The sequence below is a fragment of the Taudactylus pleione genome, unplaced genomic scaffold (genome assembly GCF_031769625.1).
Source record: "Taudactylus pleione unplaced genomic scaffold, aTauple2 ptg000201l, whole genome shotgun sequence".
Classification (NCBI taxonomy): domain Eukaryota; kingdom Metazoa; phylum Chordata; class Amphibia; order Anura; family Myobatrachidae; genus Taudactylus; species Taudactylus pleione.
Window position 1 is genome coordinate 58,629,226 of NW_028284603.1, and position 23,130 is coordinate 58,652,355.

At 41.5% G+C, this 23,130-nt stretch overlaps 1 protein-coding gene across 1 annotated transcript in view; it reads right to left on the minus strand.

The window, feature by feature from the left end:
- Positions 1-9,406: 9,406 nt before the first annotated feature.
- The window catches only part of LOC148518435 (protein kinase C delta type-like), a 48,429-nt gene continuing 34,705 nt past the window's right edge, over positions 9,407-23,130 (minus strand). The window contains exons 2-9 of the mRNA XM_088477457.1: positions 21,545-21,645; positions 20,945-21,115; positions 20,668-20,759; positions 19,134-19,196; positions 17,653-17,791; positions 14,342-14,485; positions 13,565-13,693; positions 9,407-9,579 (exon numbers count right to left, since the gene is read on the minus strand). Coding sequence (XP_088333583.1) covers positions 9,436-9,579; positions 13,565-13,693; positions 14,342-14,485; positions 17,653-17,791; positions 19,134-19,196; positions 20,668-20,759; positions 20,945-21,115; positions 21,545-21,645 — 983 coding nt within the window. The 3' untranslated portion in view covers positions 9,407-9,435. The remainder of the gene's footprint in view (positions 9,580-13,564; positions 13,694-14,341; positions 14,486-17,652; positions 17,792-19,133; positions 19,197-20,667; positions 20,760-20,944; positions 21,116-21,544; positions 21,646-23,130) is intronic.

A 23,130-nucleotide genomic window follows, 5' to 3' on the forward strand; every position in this document is an offset into this window, starting at 1 on the left:
GTCAGGATCTGGCCTGAGATTGACCTTTGCTCACCACTGGACTGGTGTCTCATTCAGACATCAGTGGCAGTGGTGGGTTATGGCTGAAGATTCTCCCCGGGGTCCAGTAGGACTTTCATGTTTGCGTCCTGATTCCTGTGTTAGATCGTATGGGCGCAGCCATGTTGATTCATCTCACCTGATCAGTCTCCTCCAATGGCAGTCCGGCAGTCTCCCAGCTGATCCCATGATCCAATGACCAGCTGCCAGAGGGTATTTAGGACTGACTCCTGCAACAGGAAGTTGCTGTTCAACATCGCTGCATGACTACAGGTTCTGTAGTCATTCCCTGTAACATCCGTATCTTTTTTCCAGTGGCCGTATTACTTACTCGGTGTTTCTGGCTTCTTGTGTTCTTTCTGTGACCTTTGTGTATTCAGTCCCCGTGTTCTGTACTATCCATCCTGTGTGTCTCAAGTTGCACCTTTGTGCCTTCAGTCCCTGTGTTCTGTACTACCTCCAAGTTCATCCTGTTGTGTCACCAGTTGCATCTCTGTGTACCTTCCCATAGCCATCTGCCTGTGCATCTGGAGCCGCAACTCTGTGTACTAAATACACATCCTTGTGTACAAATTTCCAAGTCACCTTCCAGTGCATCCGGAGCCGCAACTTTGTGTACTAAATACACATCCTTGTGTACAAATTTCCAAGCCGCCTGCCAGTGAGCCTGGAGCCACACCTTTGTGCACTTTATACACATTCCTGTGAAAATCATCCCAAGGTCATCTGCCAGTGTGTCCAGTACTGCACCTTTGTGCTCAAAATACCCTTCCTTGTGAACTGGATCCCTGTGCTTCACTGCAAAAACCCATTTACACCTCCTGTGCATCCCAAGTGGCTTTTTTGTATATCTTATTTCTGAGCTGCAGTGCAAATCCCGTCTACACCTCCCGTACGTCCTAACCAGCATCACAGTGTACTCCCTGTGTCTCAATTCAGACCATTCCCTAGTGCTACTCCTAGTGTTCCTTGTGTAAGTTGTCTTCAACATATTATTCCTAGTCTTCAGTCTCTCCCAGGTACCAGGGGGCCGCGACCTGCTCACTTGGTGCAGCGAAAACCATATCCCAATTGGAGGGATCACTGGAGAAAACCACCAAGTGGGTTAGACTCTGCGCCTCTGGGTAGGTCACGCCCAACCTGGGTTTGACCGCAATTGGAAGGCTTAGTCTGTCACCCCGTCATATCCATAAAACTATCCTAAAACCCCCCGGTTCTTAACCTCATCAGAGGTAGTTCCTGTGCCAGTTGTGACATCACGACAGTAACATTTATGCCAATACCTCCATTGAAAGAGGTTTTTTGGCTGATGGGAGTTTGCTAGCTTTCCTACATCTCCACAACCAAGAGGTGCCCCAAAATTTAAAAGACAACCCCTTATTGTGGAATACCAGGAGGTTATGGCATATAATTCAGCACCATGCTGGTTTGAATTCTCACAAATCTCTTTTTCTTCCATTCCTGGATAATCCTGACTTCCAAGAAGGTCTAGTTGGGTATCCATTTACTTTATGGCAGGTTGGGGGGATTGTTAGTATAGGCTGTTTAATTAGTAAGGATACAAAGCAAATATTATCATTTGCAGATGCTGTGGAGAAGTATGGTACTTTAACTGGTCATCTCCTGGCTTTTCTTCAGGCTAAGCATTATATTCATACAGTATTTAGGCATTTTTCAGTCAAGGATTGGAACAATCCTCTAAATTTGCTGATGTCACACCCTCCTGTTTTGAAGAAGGCTATCTCCCAATATTATGTTTTTTTTCGTGAGGACATAGATCACTCCATTTCCACCACAGGGATGGCAAAGTGGTTGCCGCAATTCCCCTCACTTTCAGTGGATGATTTGATAGCTGCGCTTGCAGTTTCCCGTAAAACATTAGCATCGGCTATGTATACCAAAATGTTTCTAAACATTTTTCACCAAGCATATTTATCTCCACACAGGAGCTTCCTCATGGGACACTCCTCCTCTCACTCATGTTATCGGTGTGGAGAGGAAAAAGCAGACCTGTTTCATTGTTTCTGTCTCTGCCTACAGAAGGTAGTGGCTTCAGGTCAAGCGATATGCTGAAGACTATTTAATTAATTATTTGCCTTTCATTGCAGAAAGTACAGTACAGACATATACTATATATTTTTTTTCAAATAAAACACAAACTGTTAGTTTTACAGTACCATGTTTTATTTAAAACCCGGCCTCCACCACATCTAAATAGCTGGCCAGTCACACTCCTTTCATGTTTGTATTATTATTATAATTATTATTATTAGTTTAAATAACAAGTAAATCAATCTACAGTACTCCCCTGGTCCCTCCTAATTAATTTATCACTATTCAATCTCCCCCTTACTCCTCCCCTTAACAATAAAAATAGTAATATTTTTTTTTATGTTTTTTATTGGAGTTGCAATAAGCATATTACATTATTTATCAAAATATTTTCCATATTTTTCATATATACAATTGAAAAATATCCAAAGAACAAAGGTACACATAACATTGAAAAATGTAAGTCGTAGTACAAAATGGTCAGGTTATACATAAAGAGAAATTTAGCATGTCACATTGTACAATATGGGTGAAATAGCATTTCACATTATTTAACCAGTACATGTAAAATAACCTCGGCATTGTACTTATACAAAAAACAAAGGTTACATGTATCATTGAAATATATTGGTCACAGCACAAAACTGTCATAATACACATAAAGGAAGATTCTGCATGTCATATTATGCATTATACGTGAAACAATATTGTATATTAGTGAACCATTGCATATAAAGTAATTTATGTATTGTATTTATGGTATTGCATATGAACAGAGATAATAAATGAGTATACAAAAATAGTAAAAAACAATCTGTACATAATAAATCTATTGTCCAATATAGATCTTCTCTGTATCAGACCTAGATTTAAATCACAACATGAAAGAACGGACAAAAGAAAGTAACAAGAGAAGGAAAAGGAAAGGAATTAGTGAGGAAGTAGAAATAAAAGTTAGAAATAGACAAGAGGGAGGAGAAGAAAAAGAATGAAGAATGAAGAGTGAGTCGCCTATGCCTGGTCCAAGACTCCATTACCAATCTTCAAGTAAAAATAATTGGGGGGTCTTTAATCAACATCCTGGTCTCATACCAACAATGTGGATTTAAAGCAACACAGTATTTGTTTTTTAAGGTCATCATGTAAAGTTCAATAAAACTTTCCCAACTGGAAAATAATTGTTCTGTTTTATCTGTCTTATGAAAGGATGACTCAACCCAACCCATTCTGAAGACAATGAATAGTTCTCTTTAAGCATTGAAAGAGAGGGTGGGCTGAAACCACTGTTGCAATATGCATTTCTAACTACGGCAGAAATGATCAATAACAACTTTTTACAACCCACAGACACCATAGAATTAACCGTGAGGTGTCCCAGCACTGCCCATCCGGCATCAATGGGAGGTAATTTACTAAATCAGCCAATGCAAATTTTTTAACTGCTATCCAAATTTTTTTTATAACATAACAATGCATTGCAGATATCAAATTGCTCCCGGGAGATTACACTTTGGGCATACTAATGAGTTTGTCATGCCGATCAAGTGGCATCAATTAGGGAAGAGATAGCCTCTATAAAATAACCTGTAAAACATCTCTCTATAAGTAGTTGCAGTAATAGTGCAGAGAGAGTAGTGAAGAGTATGCATAATATCCTCTTCTTGTGAGATGTGGAAAGTGTGTTTGCCACTTCACAATTCCCGTGTTAAGTATTTCCATGAAGTAAGGAATTCTAAATATACGATAAAAATTTGCTATTGCTTTACCAGAATACCCTACAGACAGAAGAGCACCATCCAACTGGTTGTCCCAATCCAGGGGAGATTAAAAAGATAATACTTTACTGACAAAGTGTTCTAACTATAAGAAGGCTAAATCATAAATTGTGCAAAAGTAAGAGGACATTTCAACAAAGTATTGGATAGATGTCTAACTGTGCGTATACCCTGTGAATGCCACATTCTGATGGATGTGTAGCAATGCCATTTTGAAAGTTATTATTCCCCAATAAAGGGAGATGTAAAGAATAAGCTGTATTCAATGCAAAGTTATTACGGACAGAGTGCCATGCAGACCATGCCGACATCAGGAGAGTGTTATCAAGCAAAGACAGGGGAAGATCACACTTAGGCATATGCAATAGTAATAATTTAAGAAAAGCAATAATAGTAATAATATGAATGATAACAGTAATAATAACAATGATGATAAAATAATAGCAATACTAATAATATTATTATTATTATTAATAATAATAATAATACTAATGACAGTAACGACACTAACAAATATGTTCTGTCATTTTTTTTTAAAAGAAAACACAAATTGTTAGTTTTACAGTACCATTTTTTATTAAAAACTAGGCCTCCACCACCCCTAAATAACCGGCCAGTCACACTCCTTTGATGTTTTTATTATTATTATAATTATTATTATTAGTTTAAATAAAAAGTAAATCTCACTACTCCCCTGGCCCTCCTAACTAATTTAGCTGCTATTCAGTCTCCCCATAACCTCTCCCCTTAACAATAAAAATAGTAATAATTTCAAGAAGAACAATAGTAATAATATGAATAATAACAGTAATAATAATCAAACAAATAATAATAATGATAATAATAATAGTAATAATGACAGTAACAAAAGTAGCACAGATAAGTACTGTTATTTTTAAAAAAAAGAAAACACAAACTGATAGTTTTACAGTACCATATTTTATTTAAAACCTGGCCTCCACCACCCCTAAATAGCCGGCCAGTCACACTCCTTTGATGTTTTTATTATTATTATAATTATAATTATTATCATTAGTTTAAATAACAAGTAAAACAATCTACTCCCCTGGTCCCTCTTAACCCATTTCTCACCTATTCAATCTCCTCTTAACCCCTCCCCTTAACAATAAAAATAGAACATTTTTTAAGAACAACAATAGTAATAATATGAATAACAGTAATAATAATAATAATAATAATAATAATAATAATGACAGTAATGACAGTAACAAATATGTACTGTTATTTTTTTTAAAATAAAACACAAACTGTTAGTTTTACAGTACCATGTTTTATTTAAAACTCGGCCTCCACCTCCCCTAAATAGCCGGCCAGTCACACTTCTTTGATGTTTTTTATTATTATTATAATTATTATTAGTTTAAATGACAAATTAATCTCCCTACTCTCCTGGCCCCTCCTAAATTATTTCTCCCCTATCCAATCTCCCCTTAACCCCTCCCCTTAACAATAAAAATAGCAATCATTTAAAGAAAAACAATAGTAATAATATGAATAATAACAGTAATAATAATAATAATACAAATAATAATGATAATAGTAATAATGACAGTAACAAAAGTAACATAGATATGTACTGTCATTTAAAAAAAAATAAAACACAAACTGTCAGTTTTACAGTACCATGTTTTATTTAAAACCCGGCCTCCACCAACCCTAAATAGCCAGCCAGTCACACTCCTTTGATGTTTGTATTATAATTATTATTATTAGTTTAAATACCAAGTAAATCTCACTACTCCCCTGGATCCTGGTAATTTATCCCCTATTCAATCTCCCTTTAACCTCTTTCCTTAACAATAAAATAATAATATGAATAATAACAGTAATAATAATAATCATACAAATAATAATAATAATAATAATAATAATAATAATGACAGTAATGAAAGTAACACAGATATGTACTATCATTATTTTTAAATAAAACACAACTGTTAGTTTTACAGTACCATGTTTTATTTAAAACCCGGCCTCCACCACCCCTAAATAGCCGGCCAGTCACACTCCTTTTATTTTTTATTATTATTTATATAGTGCATACATATTCCGCAGCACTTTACAGAGAATATCTGGCCATTCACATCAGTCCCTGCCCCAGTGGAGCTTACAATCTATATTCTCTACCACATTATCACACACACCAGGGTTAATTTGTTGGCAGCCAATTAGCCTACTAGTATATTTTTGGAGTGTGGGAGGAAACTGGAGTACCCTGAGAAAACCCATGCAAGCACAGGGAGAATATACAAACTCCACACAGTTAGGGCCAAGGTGGGAATCAAACCCATAACCTCAGTTGTTGTGAGGAAGTAATGCTAACCATTACACTGTCTGTGCTGCCCAAATCAATCTGCTCCTCTGGTCCCTCCTAACTCATTTCTCACCTATTGAATCTTCCCTTAACCCTACCCCTTAACAATAAAAAAATAAACATTTTAAGAACAATAATTGTAATAATATGAATAATAACAGTAATAATAATAATAATAATAATAATAACAATAATGATAAAAATAATAATAATAATAATGACAGTAACGACAGTATCAAATATGTACTGTCATTTTTTTTTAAATAAAACACAAACTGTTAGTTTTACAGTACCATGTTTTATTAAAAACTCGGCCTCCGCCACCCCTAAATAGCCGGCCAGTCACACTCCTTTGATGTTATTATTATTATTATTATTAGTTTAAATACCAAGTACATCTCACTACTCCCCTGGATCCTGCTAATTTATCCCCTATTCAATCTCCCTTTAACCTCTTTCCTTAACAATAAAATAGCAATCAATTCAAGATGAACAATAATAATAATAATAATATGAATAATAACAGTAATAATAATAATCATACAAATAATAATAAAGATAATAATAATAATAATGACAGTAATGAAAGTAACACAGATATGTACTATCAATGTACTATCAATATTTTTTAAATAAAACACAACTGTTGGTTTTACAGTACCATGTTTTATTTAAAACCCAGCCTCCACCACCCCTAAATAGCCGGCCAGTCACACTCCTTTTATGTTTTTATTTTATATGATTATTATTATTTATTTATTACCAGTTATTTATATAGCGTGCACATTTTCCGCAGTGTTTTTCAGAGAATATTTGGCCATTCACACCAGTCCCTGCCCCAGTGGAGCTTACAATCTATATTCCCTACCACATGCTCACACACACTAGGGTTAATTTTGTTGGGAGGCAATTAGCCTACTAGTATATTTTTGGAGTGTAGGAGGAAATCAGAGTACCAGGAGGAAAGCCACGCAAGCACAGGGAGAATACACAAACTCCACACATAACCTCCATAACCTCAGTTGTTGTGAGGCAGTAATGCTAACCATTACACTGTCATTGCTGCCCAAATCAATCTGCTCCTCTGGTCCCTCCTAACTCATTTCTCACCTATTCAATCTTCCCTTAACCCCGTCCCTTAACAATAAAAATGTTAAAAATTTTAAGAACAATAATAGTAATAATATGAATGATAACAGTAATAACAATAATAATAATACAAATAATAATAAAGATATTAGTAATGATACTAATAATAATAATAAAAATGACAGTAATGAATGTAACACATATGTACTGTATTTTTTTTTAAATAAAACACAAACTGTTAGTTTTACAGTACCCTGTTTTATTTAAAACCCGGCCTCCACCACCCCTAAATAGCCAGCCAGTCACACTCCTTCATTGTTTTTATTATTATTATTATTATTATTATTATTATCATGTTTAAACAACAAGTAAATCAATCTACTCTCCTGGTCCCTCCTGACTCATTGCTCACCTATTCAATCTCCCCTTAACAATAAAAATAGTAAAACTTTTAAGAAGAACAATAATAGTAATAATATGAATGGTAACAGTAATAATAATAATAATAAAAATAATAATAAAAAAAGGAATAGCAATACTAATAATAATATTATAAATAATAATAATGACAGTAATGAAAGTAACACATATGTACTGTCATTTTTTTTAAATAAAACACAAACTGTTAGTTTTACAGTAGTATGTTTTATTTAAAATCCGGCCTCCACCTCCCCTAGATAGCCGGCCAGTCACACTCCTTTGATGTTTTTATTATTATTATAATTATTATTATTAGTTTAAATTACAAGTAAATCTTTCTACTTCCCTGGTCCCCCTAACTCATTTCTCCCCTATACAATCTCCCCTTAGCCCCTCCCCTAAACAATAGAAATAGTAATAATTTTATTGATAATAATAATGATAATAGTAATAACAGGAATGAACTTAGTAAGAATAAAAGCAATAATAATAAGAAAAATAATAGCAATAATAAAAGTAGAAAATATAAAAATCCTAAAGACTTTAACAACATTTTCTTCTTGTCTTCTTCATGGCTCTGAAGTGCTGTATAATGAGAAAAAGAAAAAAAATGATAAACGGGGATGTGCAAGATATTATTGTTAATGTAATCAGTATGTGAGAGAATATTTTCCATGTGCTGCATTACCTCTTATCACATAGTCAGCAGGCACGGATCTTAATTGGGAAGGCCATCCCCTTCACCAAGTGCATTGTGTGACAGCATCTTAAGCTGAGTACACACTTGAGCGACGGGTATTCATTCCAACATCGGAACGAATGCCCTTGAATGGGGATTGCCCGTACACACTGGAATAAGTTAATGAATGATGGGACGATCACTGTTCCTTCCTTCATTAACTTACTGCAGGTAGCTAGCGATATTGCTAGGTTTGATGTACAGCACATCAAACCTAGCAACCATCTCCAGCGAACACGGGAGCGTGCAATTGCCCATACACATTGAGCGATGGTAGATGATTTGTCTTTATGAAATGGCAAATTGGCCCAACATTGCTCCAGTGTATACCCAGCTTTACACAGTAGCAAACTGATTGGTTGATGGTGCTGGTAAGCATAGTTGGCAGTCTCCATACTTTAAGTAGTGAATGTCTGGAACTACCCATGAAACAGAGTGCAGGATGCTGTCACCTGGCCTGTACAGGGCATAGACAGATAGCAAGAGACTGGGAAGGAGGAGAGTACTCTACATTATAATGCCATCAGGGATATGTGGTCTTAAAATGCCAACAGAGATCTAATGAACAACAATGGCTGTGTATGAATCAAGTAATTAGGAAACGTTCATAGAGTAGCTGACAATAAAGACTCAAAGATAGTTTAATTTTATCATCAGTATCAATCAACTGATTTGTTGAGCAACAGACATGAGCCCTTAGATTTATGGGTCACCCTCTTAGTATTTACCTTCTTCATCCAGCGAGAAGTCTCATTATGTTTCTGCTGGGAGGTGACGTCATCCGTAGAGCACAGTCTCAGAGTACCTCAGAAGATAAGAAAATAAAATGTGTTATATATTATACTCTTAAATTATAAATATGCTATAGACAGAAACATACAAAAAATATAAATACAAAAACTAAAACCCTCTCTTCTTTCTATAACCATCTTCCTGGTGTTACTCTTGGGTGGCCATCTTGCTCCTTGCTGTTGGAAAACTGGTGTTCATGGAAAGGTCCTCAAGTTGGAGCCCACATAGGAGAACCCTCTGAAAAGCTCCTGGTCCAGTGCTCTTGGTGGTTTTCTCCGAGCCTCTGCTGCTTCCATCTTCTGGATGTTAAAACTTTGGGAGCTGTGTTCTATGGTGGGCTAGAGGGAACAAGAAACAAATGATCATCCATGTCACTAAACCTGAATAAATCCATATATCTATGGGTCCTCTGATACCACAGACTAGTGTAATATGTGCTTCTGCTCTACTTTAATGTATCCAGCTGTTGCAGTGTAATGAGCCATGAGATATTTGATGTAAATCAAGGCTAAAAATACTGACAAGCAGACTTACGCCTATGCACCAAGTTACCAGACACCTGTCCTGCTAGTATTATGTACTACTGCCCCATCACTAAATATAAATAGCAGATATAAATTCTATCTTTCTTTTATTAGGTATACTTTTCTAGTACATTCCTATTATATCTTTCTTTTATTAGATACACTTTTCTAGTACTTGTTGACCCCCCTTCCCCACAGAACAGCATTAATTGTTTGTTGCAGGGATTCAGCAAGTAACTAGAAACATTTCTTTACAGACTCTGGCCTATGTGCATATGATAGAATCACACAGTTGCTGCAGATTTGCTGTGAATCTCACATTGTATGACATCAGAAAGCTGCTGTATTGGATTGAGATCTGGTGACTGTGGATGAGATTGAGGTAGACAGATCTCATTGTCATATTCGTGGCACCAGCTGGAGATGACTTTGTGACATGGCGCATCATGCTGCTGGAAGTAACCATTGGAAGATGGATAGAATGTGGCTATAAAGGTATTTATATCGTCAGTAACAATACTCATTTAGGTTTTGGCATGTTTGTAATAATACTTTCCCCACACCATTACACCACCACCAGCAGCCTGAACCATTAACAATTCAGTATGAATCCACGTATTGAAGTTGTTTTAGACAAATTCTGACTCTACCACCTGTATGATAAAGCCGAAATCGAGATTCATCAGAACAGACATTTTCCAATCTCCAACTGTCCCATTTTGCTGAGTCTGTGCCAACTATGGCCTCATGCTCCTGTTCTTAGTTGACAAATGTGGAACCCGTTGTTCACTTTGACTGCTGTAGCCAGTGTCGGACTGGGGCATGAAGGGCCCACCAGGAAAATGTAACGGAAGGGGCCCGCTGAAGGGGCGTGTCCAGTCAATAGGTAGATGAGGTAATTAAATGGAGGGGTGTGGCCAAATAGCTTTAGGAAATTAGAGATAAAAATATTAAGAATGGAGACCAGTTTATTGCAGACAGATCTAGCAATCCAGAAAGTGCCCAAGAATGTTGGAGCAGGAAGTGGGGAGATGTAGCAGGATTACCGGCAACCAGGAGAAGTAGTAGGAATAGAATGTAGGAGGAAGATATATAGGTGAGGGGAGTATTGTGGAAAGAGTAGGTAGGTGAGGGGATGTTAAGTAAGGGTAGCAAAATATATCATAAGAGATTTGTACCAGAGGGGAGTAAGGTGGAGACAAGTGGGTGAGGTGAAGGATGAGCTGGTTAGAAGGAGGTGGTGGAGGAGGGAAGGTGCAGAGGAAGCATTTTGGAGCAGTGCAAAGTGAAAGGACATAACCAGAAAAATGAATTAGATACATGGTTGTCAGGACTATGCGCTAATATATCTGTGCTGACATTCTACAGTCCTGCAAGGGAAAAATCTCCCTGCTCTGTTAGTGGGAGAGCTTTTAGGGCCTGAATGTGAGTCGGACTCTATGTTCATGCTGGACACAGTTAAGCGATTTAAATTTTTACTACGTACACATTCCGATACAGAGTCGCAGTAGTGATTTGAGATGCACGGAAGCAGAAGTGTACTGAAAATGGATTGGGCATTCCTTGGTGGTGACAGGGAGGTAGCTGGTCACACACATGGAGATGGTCTGCCTTATGGGCGTGTTATGGGTGTGCCCCGGGCATGTTGCTGAAATGGTTCTGTACACAGACACTTATCGGTGACAATGGAGCCCATACTTAGACAGAGATTCTGTGCCTAGCATGGGGCTCGTGCAAATTCCTTTGCACCAAGATGCACCAAGCAAGATTGCAGTGTCTGGGATGTTCTAAATGGGGGTCCCCATCCTTGCACAGTCATGCACACAGGTGTACATCAGGGGAAGGGCTTGTAGCGGCATTAGCATACAGTCACAGATGTGCAACTGGCAAAAGATGATGCATCCGACTCAGAATCAGCCCCTTAGTCTCATCTTAAGTAATATTCCTGCCATATGTGACACTATTTTATATGGTTTCTTTTAAATGGCCCCTAAGATATCAATATAAATATATTCCTCCTGGCATGCACTGAGTCTACACCAGAAGTTGTTTCCTCACAACCCCCTACTCACCCCTGGTAGAAGTCTCGTCCATTGTGATAGTGAATTTAGAGCTTTACTTACCATTATTGTGCCTGGTCAGCTGTGCCCTCCATAGACATGGCTCTCCTTCAGAGGTTTGGGCACAATTCCCCACTGCTGCTGACATGGTAGTAGATAGATTCCCTTCCATAGATGTACCCTGACATCATTAGTTATTGTCCAATGTCATTCCTTACTATCAACGTGAACATAGAGGGGGAATATAAGCCTGTGGCGAGTGACGTGAGTCCACACCATCCATCAACTATAGAGCTCAGCTCTCTAACTGTAAAGAGCAGCATGTGGTAGGAGTCTAGGGACAAAGGACAGAAGCTGGTAGGCAAACCTGGCTTGGTGGGCCGCTGAGAGAGGATCAATGGGCAATTTAACATCATAATTAGGCTGACTGCAGCAGGGATCTCTGATCCTCACAGAACTGCTCCCGGTGATAGGCCCCGCCCCCTGCATTAGGCTCTATACTCATTGCTGAGCTACTCCATAGCATCATTAGGCAGGGATCTAGGACAAGGTGCAGGCATTGCAAGGCAGTGCACTGCATGGTCCTGGGAATGGGAGGGCAAGGGCTGGGCAGCAACCCCTCCCGATAGCAGACCGCAAAGCCCCATCCACCAAAAAAGGGGTGTGGCCTAAAATCAGTGGGGCCCATCGGGGAAATACCCAAATCCCCGGCAGCCCAGTCTGAGCGTGGCTATAGCCCATCCACTTCAGGGTTCAATGTGCTGTGCTTTTAACAATGGCCTTCTCCATACCACTGTTATTATTGCAGTTACTGTTGCCTTTCTGTCAGCTTGTACCAGTCTGGACATTCTTCTCTGACCTCTCTATTACTAACATGGCATTTTCACCCACAGAACTGCCACTGACTGCATGTTTTTGTTTTGTGCACCATTCTCTATAAACCCTAGAGACTGTTGTGTGTGAAAATCTCAGGAGATCACCTGTTTCTGAAATATTGAAATCATCCACGGCCTTTGAACACATTTCCTTCCCAGTCTGGTGATTGGTCTGAGCAAGAATTGAGCCTCTAGGCCAGGAATGGGGAACCTCAGGCCCGGGGGCCGCATAAGGACTGCGGAATCATTTGGTCTGGCCCTCTGAGCTTTTTTCTGCTAGCCTCATCTGGTTAGCAGGGTGCCTAGAATAGCACTCTGCAGACAGAATCTATGCATCAGTGCCACCTGGAGCATCCTTTTATAGAATTGTAAGTTTAATAAGCACTCCTGTAAATCGCACAGACAATAATGTATACAGTATTATTATGGTGGCACTTTTCCATATAAAGTACACCGGCTGGGAACAAATGTATCTCATTGAAAATAAAAGTGACACCTGATTTCAACCACTTCTAGAGATGTGTAAATTAAAATTATTGACTGTAGTACATGTGGGGACATAGCATCAACCATCCACACTGGCAGTGCCCCTGATTGTGCAATTTCCACCCCTTGAAAAGCATTTAAACAGCTCAACATTCGTGAAATCTCTTATTACATATGGGTGCATTGTGCAGTGCAGTTCTTTCACTAGCTAAATAAAGGAAGTAATACCACAGTGATTGCCATGTTGATAGGCTAAGCCATGTCCTCTCATCACAACATTACGTTTGTTTTTGAGACCTTTATCTTTCCATATTTGTAAATGACCCTTATTGTCTTTTAATGCATTTATTGGGCAAAACTGCTTTATCCTATACTTACTGGGTCAGGGACATGTGGTGGTGGAACGCTAAGGGCTTCCAGCGAGACCCAATCAATACGCTGGAACAAACGATGCTGGCGGATGTTTCCGTTGACACCCAAACGCCTAGAAGGATTTTTACACAGGAGCTGGAATAAAAAAGAATAAAATATAGGTTTCTCTCATATAGCACTGAGGTGTGTATGGTGTGTATAAGGTTTATGGTGCCAGGCAACGTAACTATAAAACTGCATGGGTTATAATGTGCCCCAAAGGTCAGAGGGTAATGGTAAATAGCTATAATATCCTGACAAGAAAGTGCTTCTGCAGAGCCACTAGTAATCTTCCATGTAAGACCTAGCAAACCTATGGCAGTGATAACCCTTTTCTCTGGCTTTTTTGCTTTATCCTATTTAACAAGAGTGATTCTCATGATTCTCATGAATTGATAAATACAGATGCAACTACATACTACATTATGTTTTACTGCAATATGCAGTGACCCATAATGCTGCCACTGCACCACCTACTATAATTAGTACCCAAGCATGGGCATAACTACCATAGGTGCAAGGGGTGCAGCTGCTATGGGGCTTAGAGCTGAGGGGAGTCCATCTTCCTTGGCAACCTTACATGTGCTATATGCATTTATCACCATTGGGTGGTACATAAGGACCCTTACAAACTTTTGCTATGGGGCCTTCAAATAGGTGCCTAGTTACTCCTAAGCCTAATAAGATTTAGTATTGTAGAGCAGAATTCTATAATATGAATTCACAAGTCTTATTTCTATTTACCTGCTTAATGATGTCCTTAGCCACAGCTCCTGCCTTGGGGAACCCTCTGGGATGGTAACGAGAAGTTCCGGTAATCATTTGGTTGATGATGATACCAAATGAGTACCAATCCACTCCAGCGTTGTACTCCTTCTCCGCCAGCATCTACCAGGGGATAATATAGCACATTGTTACTCTATCATTACATTATTTACTATATCCCATGTGTCTGTGTCTCACTGGCATTAGTATCGTGCTGTTATCTTCCTGCCTGTTTCCTGAGGTAACACTTTGGGCAGAATTTAGTTACGTATGTGACTTCCTCAGGTGGACCTCAGGGCTAATTGAATTCAGCCCTTTGAATCTCTTGCTGCAGAGTGAGCACTATGCCAGTATGCACATCCTATCTTAACTTAATTCACTATACGCATTCCGAGACCAGGGGGCGTATGCATATGTACCAATGCAGGTTTGAGTGAGTCTAACACTCAGGGCCATAGCTAGGGGGTACAAGCAGTGCCATCACCAGCACTAGTGACCCACTTGTCATTGGATAATAGCAAATGCACCACTTATGCTGAAAGGACATTTAGGGCCTGATTCTGAATCGGATGCAATGCCAACGTTCACTGAGTTCAACATTGCGTGTGCCCAAAAATCCCTAAAACTCCTATCGTCCATGCATTATACAGTGTGTACACACAAAGGTGCAGTTGTAATTGAGGCGCATGGCATCATAAATGTCATGGAAAAGTGATTGGCATTCCTGGTGATTGGGAGGTGGCTAAACAGAGGCATGGATATGGTCCATCTTATGGGCATGTTATGGGAGTGTGGCTGACGTGTTTGTGTATATGGATGCTCAGTCAGTCAGTGTGGAGGCTATACTCTGACAATCTGTACATGCCATAGGGCAGGTGTAAGTTTCCATGGTGTAACTGATGGAGGTGACAACAGATGCAGCAAGTAGTATTACAGCACCTACATATGCTCATACACAAGGATGTACTCCAGGGAAAGACTTTGTAGCTGTATTTGCATAATTTCACAGACAGGCAACTGCCAAAAGACGCGGCTGCTTCCCCCTCTGTATCAGGCCCATAATATGTTATTTGTATGTTTTATACCCATTTCTTTTCTTTCTATTACAAATGTAATACGTGTATGTGAGATATGCCAGGCATAAGCCGGAGCACATGCTGCTGGTACAGGGCTGTACGGCTCAGCATATGTGCAGTAATAGCCCCATTGTCTATGTGCTATTTAAGTTAAAATTGTGCCCATTTTGTGACCAATCTGCATTTATGTTTTATACAAATGTAGATAATGTGATTGTCAGCATAGCTGGTTATTCAGCACATAATAAGAGTTTCTTACTGGATGCTGCCATGTATGTGCTCATTTTGTACCTATGAAATGTTGATATAAATTTAAAAACTCCTTATAAACTTAGATCCAGTGGCGTCAGGGGCATCTTTATAGAGGAAGAGGCCCGTGTGCATCCCCCGGCCCGGGCCCCCTCCAATCACTCCGGTGATGGTAGCCCACTGACGCGGCTGGCCGGCCACCGCAGAATCAATAGACTCTGGGCACTACAGTGTGCCCAGGGTCTATTGCGTATGCGCAGATCACCGTAGAAATGGCGCGGCCTCCATTTTCCCATTTTTCCTCACAGCGCAAAATGCCGGCAGCCATTTTCCAGCATTTGAACAGCGCTGGGAGACCAGACACATGACCTCAGAGAGGTAAGTTTTAGAAACATGGGTGCAGGGTGTGCAGTGTGGGCCCCCCTGGACCGGGGGGCCCGTGTGCACCGCACACCCTGTACCCATTATAGATACACCCCTGAATGGAGTAACTATAGAGGGTGCAAGGGTGCACTTGGAGGAAGGTGAAGGGGCAGAGGAAGGTGATGGGGGCTAGGCGCAGAGGAAGGTGATGGGGCTGGGGGCAGAAGATGACAGGGGCTGGGGCAGAGGAAACTGATGGTGCCCCTGGGGATAGAGGAAGGTGAAGCTGGGACAGAGGAAGGTGATGTGGGCAGAGGAAGATGAAAGGGGCTATGGGCAGAGGAATGTAAAGGGGGCTGGGGACGGAGGAAGGTGATGGGGCTGGGGATGGAGGAAGGTAAAGTGGTAGAGGAAGGTGATGGGGGCTGAGGATAGAGGAAGGTGAAGGTGGAAGAGGAAGGTAATGGGACTGTGGGCAGAGGAAGGTGATGGGGCTGGGGATGAAGAAAGGTGATGGGGGGCTTCTGGGCTGAAAAAGGTGATGAGAGGCTGAATTTGAGGAAGGTGATGAGAGGCTGAGGACTGAGGATGGCTGGCTGCAGACATCATCCCTCCTATCCCTGAGGCATCCTCAGCATTGTCATCAAGAAGACCTTGCAAGAGACGTTAGACAAGAACTACAGCCTGCATCGTTAGTGACAGACAGACAGTGTGGTAAGTCATAGAGTATTTTTACTTAACTTAAAGGCTGGCATATCTTTCAGGTAACATTATCATGCTTCACATATCACACATGCAGGGAAGGGATGTGCAGGATCGGAAGCAAGAAGGTGGCACCCCCAGAGACATCAGTGTACCGGGCCCTGAGATTTCTGTTGCCAGTCCTGGGGCCACCAACACCTGCATGCAGCCGTGGCAGCTCTTGATTAACAGCGCTGATGTGATTTTTAATCAGGCATCGGTTACAAGCCAATAGGAACTCGTGGACCAGCAGCCACTGCTGATTGGCTGCTGGTCCACAAGTTCTGATTGGCTCATGACCGATGCCTTATTAAAAATTACATCAGCGCTGTTTCCCTATGGCTGTGGCTGCATACAGGTGCTGGCGACCCGGCACCAAATTCACCAGGGCACACAAGAATAGAGGCTGGCGGAAGGAGAAATGGGGATGTGAGATGTTCCCAGCTGGACACAGGGAAAGTTGCTGGAGGGGGGTGGGGGTGGCAAAATAGCCTAGGTAAAGGACAATACTGTGGGCATTACTGTGGGGTAAAATGTGTTACAAGGGGCATTACTATGTGTGGCATAATGTGTAAGGGGAATTATTGTGGGGCATAATGTATAAGGGGTACTACTACTGTGGGGCATAATATATAAGGGCACTACTACTGCGTGGCATAATATGTTATAAGGGGCAATACAACTGTGTGGCATAATGTTTATAAGAAGTACAACTTTGGCATAACGTGAATGGGGGGCCCTTTAAAAATGTTGTTATGGGCCCACGAAGTTCTAGTTACGCCCCTGCTCAGATCTATTAAACACATTGCTATCAGTACATTATGTGCTCAGAAAACAGTAATGATATATTTTACACCTCACCTCTGGAGCAATATATCCAGGAGTTCCAGCGTATTCTGTGGCAGTCTGGTCACTAAAGATGTTATCAATTGCCAGACCGAAGTCAGCAATTTTAAGATGACCAGACTCTGCCATCAGGATGTTCTCCGGTTTAAGGTCTCTAAAAAGAAAGATTTTAAATAAATGCCAACTGTTTTGTCTAGTGAGAAACATGTACATGAATTACCAGTAGTATTAGAGGCATCACATTATGCAGACAGCTGACCTGCTGGGACGGCGCCACCTAGTGATAACAATGATTTCAGATGCAGATCAAGCGATTGTTTATCAGTGCGCATGCATATAAGTCACAGTGTACGTGCGCAGTGATGGCATTGCAATTACGGATGCACAGAGGATCCACTTGCAAAGTGAGTTACAGGTAGTCAGCATTTGGGGGTGGTATCGGGGGGGTGGTCAGAAAAACGCAGACATGTCTGACCGTTTGAACAGTGGCAAACGCAGGATTTCTAGAGGGGGGTTTCCTAATGCTTGATTTTAGAGCGAGTGTGGCCAGTCCATGAAGAGGGCACAATTAGCACTTAACTAGCTTTAATATGTGTCATACAAAGTGTATAGTGTGTCATAATTCCAGCATATAAAGACCAGTGATCACAGAAAGCCATTAAATACAGCAGTAGGGCCATCCTGCCTGAGCTGAATGTTTTTATTTCAGATGTGGTCTCCATTCCAGAGCACTGGAGCAAGTCTGGGGAGTAGCAGAAGAACCTAGCACTGCCCTGGACATTTATGTCTATATTGGTTTCGTTATGCACTGGTTAGTGTATTATTATATGGTATTAATAATTAACTCTATTGATGGTCTATAGCAGTGCACCTCTAACAGTGCATTTTTTTCCAGATCTCCTAGTTGGTGCACAGGTGTATTTATTACTGGCTAACATTAAATAATTAGCACCACCTGTAGATCTTTTAACACGTGTTAAACGATCCACAGGTGGTGCTAATTATTTCATTTGTAATACTGAGAAGGACATGCAGAACTAGTAAAATTCTATTTTACTATTTCTATTGTGGTCATGGTGTGGGCTGGGGAGGGGGGTTTCCAGGAAACCGGAAACCCCCCCTGCGTTTGCCTATGCGTTTGAACACCATTATATGGGCGTCCATAAATTAGCCCTTGTGATCTCCTACACAGTATGAGAACCCTCTGTCAGGAGAGCTGCCGAGTCTGCAGCTGGTCAGATCAGGCCTCTCGCTGTGCGTTGATGTTACTGACAGTTACGCAGGTAAGCGATGTCATACACATGTAAGAAGGCAGCAGTGGGCGTCCTTATGCTCAGGTGATCTTTGGAACCATTAGCATATTTTCGCAGCTGTGTTGTATAGAAAATCGCAGCTGCAATCGCATTAGCGTCCATCTCTGAATCAGGCCCATAGTTAGAAGGTGCACATCACTGTGACCTGATTGTGTAGGAAAATGGTATTATTAGTATAATTACCGATGGATGATGCCCTTAGCGTGCAGGTATTGTATACCACATGTGATCTCAGCTGCATAGAAACTTAAAGAGAAGAAAGGAGATGTAACATATCAATATTAGAAAATAGAAATAGGTAATAAACCTGTTATCACGAATCTGCTAATAGAGGATCCTGCTCATTCTACCATCTAACTCTTCAGCTGGGTGCACGCTATATAATGTTTGTACCCAGCAATGGAACAGCGTGATGTAACGATACATTGCACACACCATACACACTGCACGATCCAGGGTACGATGGTGCGATATATCACTACATTGCACATGTAGCAGCATGGCGTCATTTATTGCATCATCCCATCTGCTGGCAAAAAATATGGTAGTTGCTCAATCAGCTTAATATACTACAGGTGCTTGTAAAGGGCGGGGTTTACACTGAACACAGAAAAAAGAAAATTGCCCTCCAGCACACTGCAGATAAATCAAAAATACTTGAATCCTACATGATAATAGAAATTCAGAGGTATTGGTTTACATACATTTGCAAATATATGAATAAGCGCTGGACCGTCGTCAAGGCTCCTCTATACCAGCGTCCCTAAAATTAAGGGGTTCACGTCCGAGAAGCAAGGCACCCCAAAAAATTCCAGCCAAGGACCACCCCCAGGGCATCACACGAAAAGGGGAAAAAAGGTGATAGTGAAGTGTTAAAGGATAGGTGTGTAAAGATAAATTGACGACGGCCCAGCGCTTATTCATATATTTGCAAATGTATGTAAACCAATACCTCTGAATTTCTATTATCATGTAGGATTCAAGTATTTTTGATTTATCTGCAGTGTGCTGGAGGGCAATTTTCTTTTTTCTTTCTTCTTTCTTTTTTCTATCATCCCATCTGCTGTGCAGAACAGCCAATGGGACAATGTGATAAAAGACAATCGCGTACAACGGAGCGGGCTTACTTACTGCACGACCTGTACGATGTAACGGTCCAATCCACGACGGAATGATATATAAAACAATGAATGATATAGTGTGTACCCAGCTTTAGTCTGTGACTTTCTGCTTCCCCCCATTTCCCCCCTCATGTAATAACACTGCCCCTGTCACATGACACCCTGTTATTATCACTGACACATTCTCACAGCTGTGCCTCCAGCATGATCAGCACATTGACATGTGAGACTTTCTATGACCTGATGGGGCTCACATGAGTCTATCCCCACTCAGTATCACACTGAGGACATTCCACATTAAGACCAAATTAAAGTGATCAGACCCTAGTCAAACTTTTCTTAATAAAGAGATGACATTGAACATTTACCAGTCCTTGAGTCATACTCCCCGAGAGTTCCCTGGAGAGGGAGGCCCAGGAGGATGGGATGGAGGTGTGGACATTAGGTAAAGGTGGATTTCTAGTATTCACTATATGTAGGGGTAGGAAATATTAAGTGGAATTTACCAAAGCTGTATAACCCTTATACTGTCCCTATCTTTGTACACACTGTTACTATTCATTTTAGAACATGTCTATTCTATGTGAGGTCCTTACGTTGCGCTGGTGATTTCCAAGCAGCCTTTCCTCTGCAGGAACTGGTGGAAGTCCCCGCCACTTGCATACTCCAGACCCATGAAAAGGTGGTTCTGTTTGATTGGACACTCACAATAGTCATATAATACATTCTCATAGGAGAACATGGCAACAACTTTGAGTGAGCATACTGACTCATAATAACATTGTTACATAATAAGATATAAAACCTGTATTTATGTTAGATGTATCAAAATAAATAACTAAAGATCCTTGTCTAATAAGAAATACACTGTACCGTGGTCTGGAAGGCAAGATGTCCATGGATGAGGAAGGCACTACCAGACGCAACCTCTAGCACCCTGCGCTCCACCAACACCTGCTCCCTGTCCTCCAACGGCAGATCTCTCTTTCGGACGATCTTCAGTGCCAGCCGCTGACCAGTCAGAGAGTCCTCCGCCAGCAAGACCTACAGGAGATAGAGACATATACAATGATATTTATACTTACATTATGATACCTCTATAAGCACCCAGGTAGCTCAGTATCTTTAGAGGTAAGTGTATTTTTTATTACCAGTTTCATTAAAGGAATGAGACTCCAGAAGTTTCCCAGGCTCATAGGATTATAGATCAACCTCCCGATTTGGAGGCTTACTCAGGGTCAATACTGTCATTAAGTCCTTCCCCCCACTGCATTGTGGTGATGCCTAATGATGCACATGATGTCACCATGCCCAACATACAGTAATATAATTCCACTTGTACCTACCCTCCAGGGGTTTTCCAGAGGAGACCTATATAGCGTTAACTCACATGTTCATGATGCTCCACTATTACAAGTTCTGAGTCACACAGTTGTCTGAGTTGAGTTTAGTAGCCACAGTCATATGACTTACCTTCCCAAAGCTGCCCTGGCCCAGTTGATGGTAGAAGGCCAGCCTCTGGATGTAGATAGAGGCTGTATCTCCAGGAGCAGCTTTCTGAACACCACTTCCTCCTTATGGGCACAAGAAAAAGAAACAATGTAAAATGTATTATTCAGAGTTAGATGCACATAGGAAATGCATGTACAGTATTGTATTATAGTAAACCTTCATGTAATAGTAATGTAGTCATTATACTGTTGATAGATCTCATAAACACAGCCATACAGATAAAAGAGTGTCATCAATTGCTAATGTAAGAAAAATGGATTTTAAATCAGCACAGGTAAGTATTTGCACCCCAGGTTAGTGTCATATTGCAGGCACGCACGGAGCCCCCCTCTTTCTGACTACCCAGAAACCCCACTGATCACTAAGTTTTATGCGGACTGCACTACACACTAATAAACACACTGCTGTCGGCATTGGGTATTACGCTCGTACTACCTGGAGGTGGTGTGATTATTTTAGCAGTCAATGAGAGTCTGACAGACTCTCATTGGCTGCCGCATCCACAGAGGGAGCCGCCTGGAGCTCACTCATGAGCTCCACCTTCTGGCTTCCCCTGCAGCGGGTGACGGGAGAGACGCCCGTCATGACGTCTCTCCCATAGTGCAGAGCAGGCTGGGAGGAGCGGACAGCGGAGGTCACGGCAGGAGCGGGGATTCAGGTAAGTTGTGAGGGATTTTCTGTGTGTGTGCATATATGTAAGGGGCATGGGCAGTGACACTGGATAGGGGGGCACTACTGGGGGCACTGTATAGGGGGCGTGGCTGCTACTGGGGGGCACTGTATAGGGGGGCTGCTACTGGGGGCACTGAATAGGGAAGGGTTGCTACTGGGGGTACTGTATAGAGGGGGTGGCCACTACTGGGGGCACTGTATAGGGGGTGCTACTGGGGTCACTGTATAGGGGGTGCTGCTACTGGGGGCACTGTATAGGGGAGCCACTACTGGGGGCACTGCATAGGGTGTCCTCCTTATACAGTGCCTCTTGTGCCCCAGGAGAGGTCCCCCTTATTCAGGCTCCAGTAGTGCCCCCAGTAGTGATCCCCCTATGCAGTGCCCCTTATACAGTGCCCCCAGTAGTGGTCCCCCCTGTGCAGTGCCCCTTGTGCCCCCTGTAGTAAGCCCCTTATATAGTGCCCCCAGTAGTAGTCCCTCCCCCCTATGCAGTGCCCTCAGTAGTGGTACCCCCTATGCAGTGCCCCTTATATAGTGCCCCAGTCATAGTCCTCCAATGCAGTGCCCCCAATAGTAGTACCCCTTATGCAGTGCCCTTTAAATAGTGGCCCCAGTTGTGGTTCTCCCCTATGCAGGAACCCCCAGTATTGCCCTTTATATAGTGCCCCCAGTAGTGGTCCCCCCTTGTAGTGCCCCTAGTAATAGTCCCACCCCTTGCAATGCCTCTAGTAGTAGTCCCCCCTTGTAGTGCCCCTAGTAGTAGTCCCCCCTTGTAGTGCCCCTAGCAGTAGTCCCCCTAGTAGTAGTCCCCCTTGTAGTGCCCCCGGTAGTAGTAGTCCCCCCCTTGTAGTGCCCCTAGTAGTAGTCCCCCCATT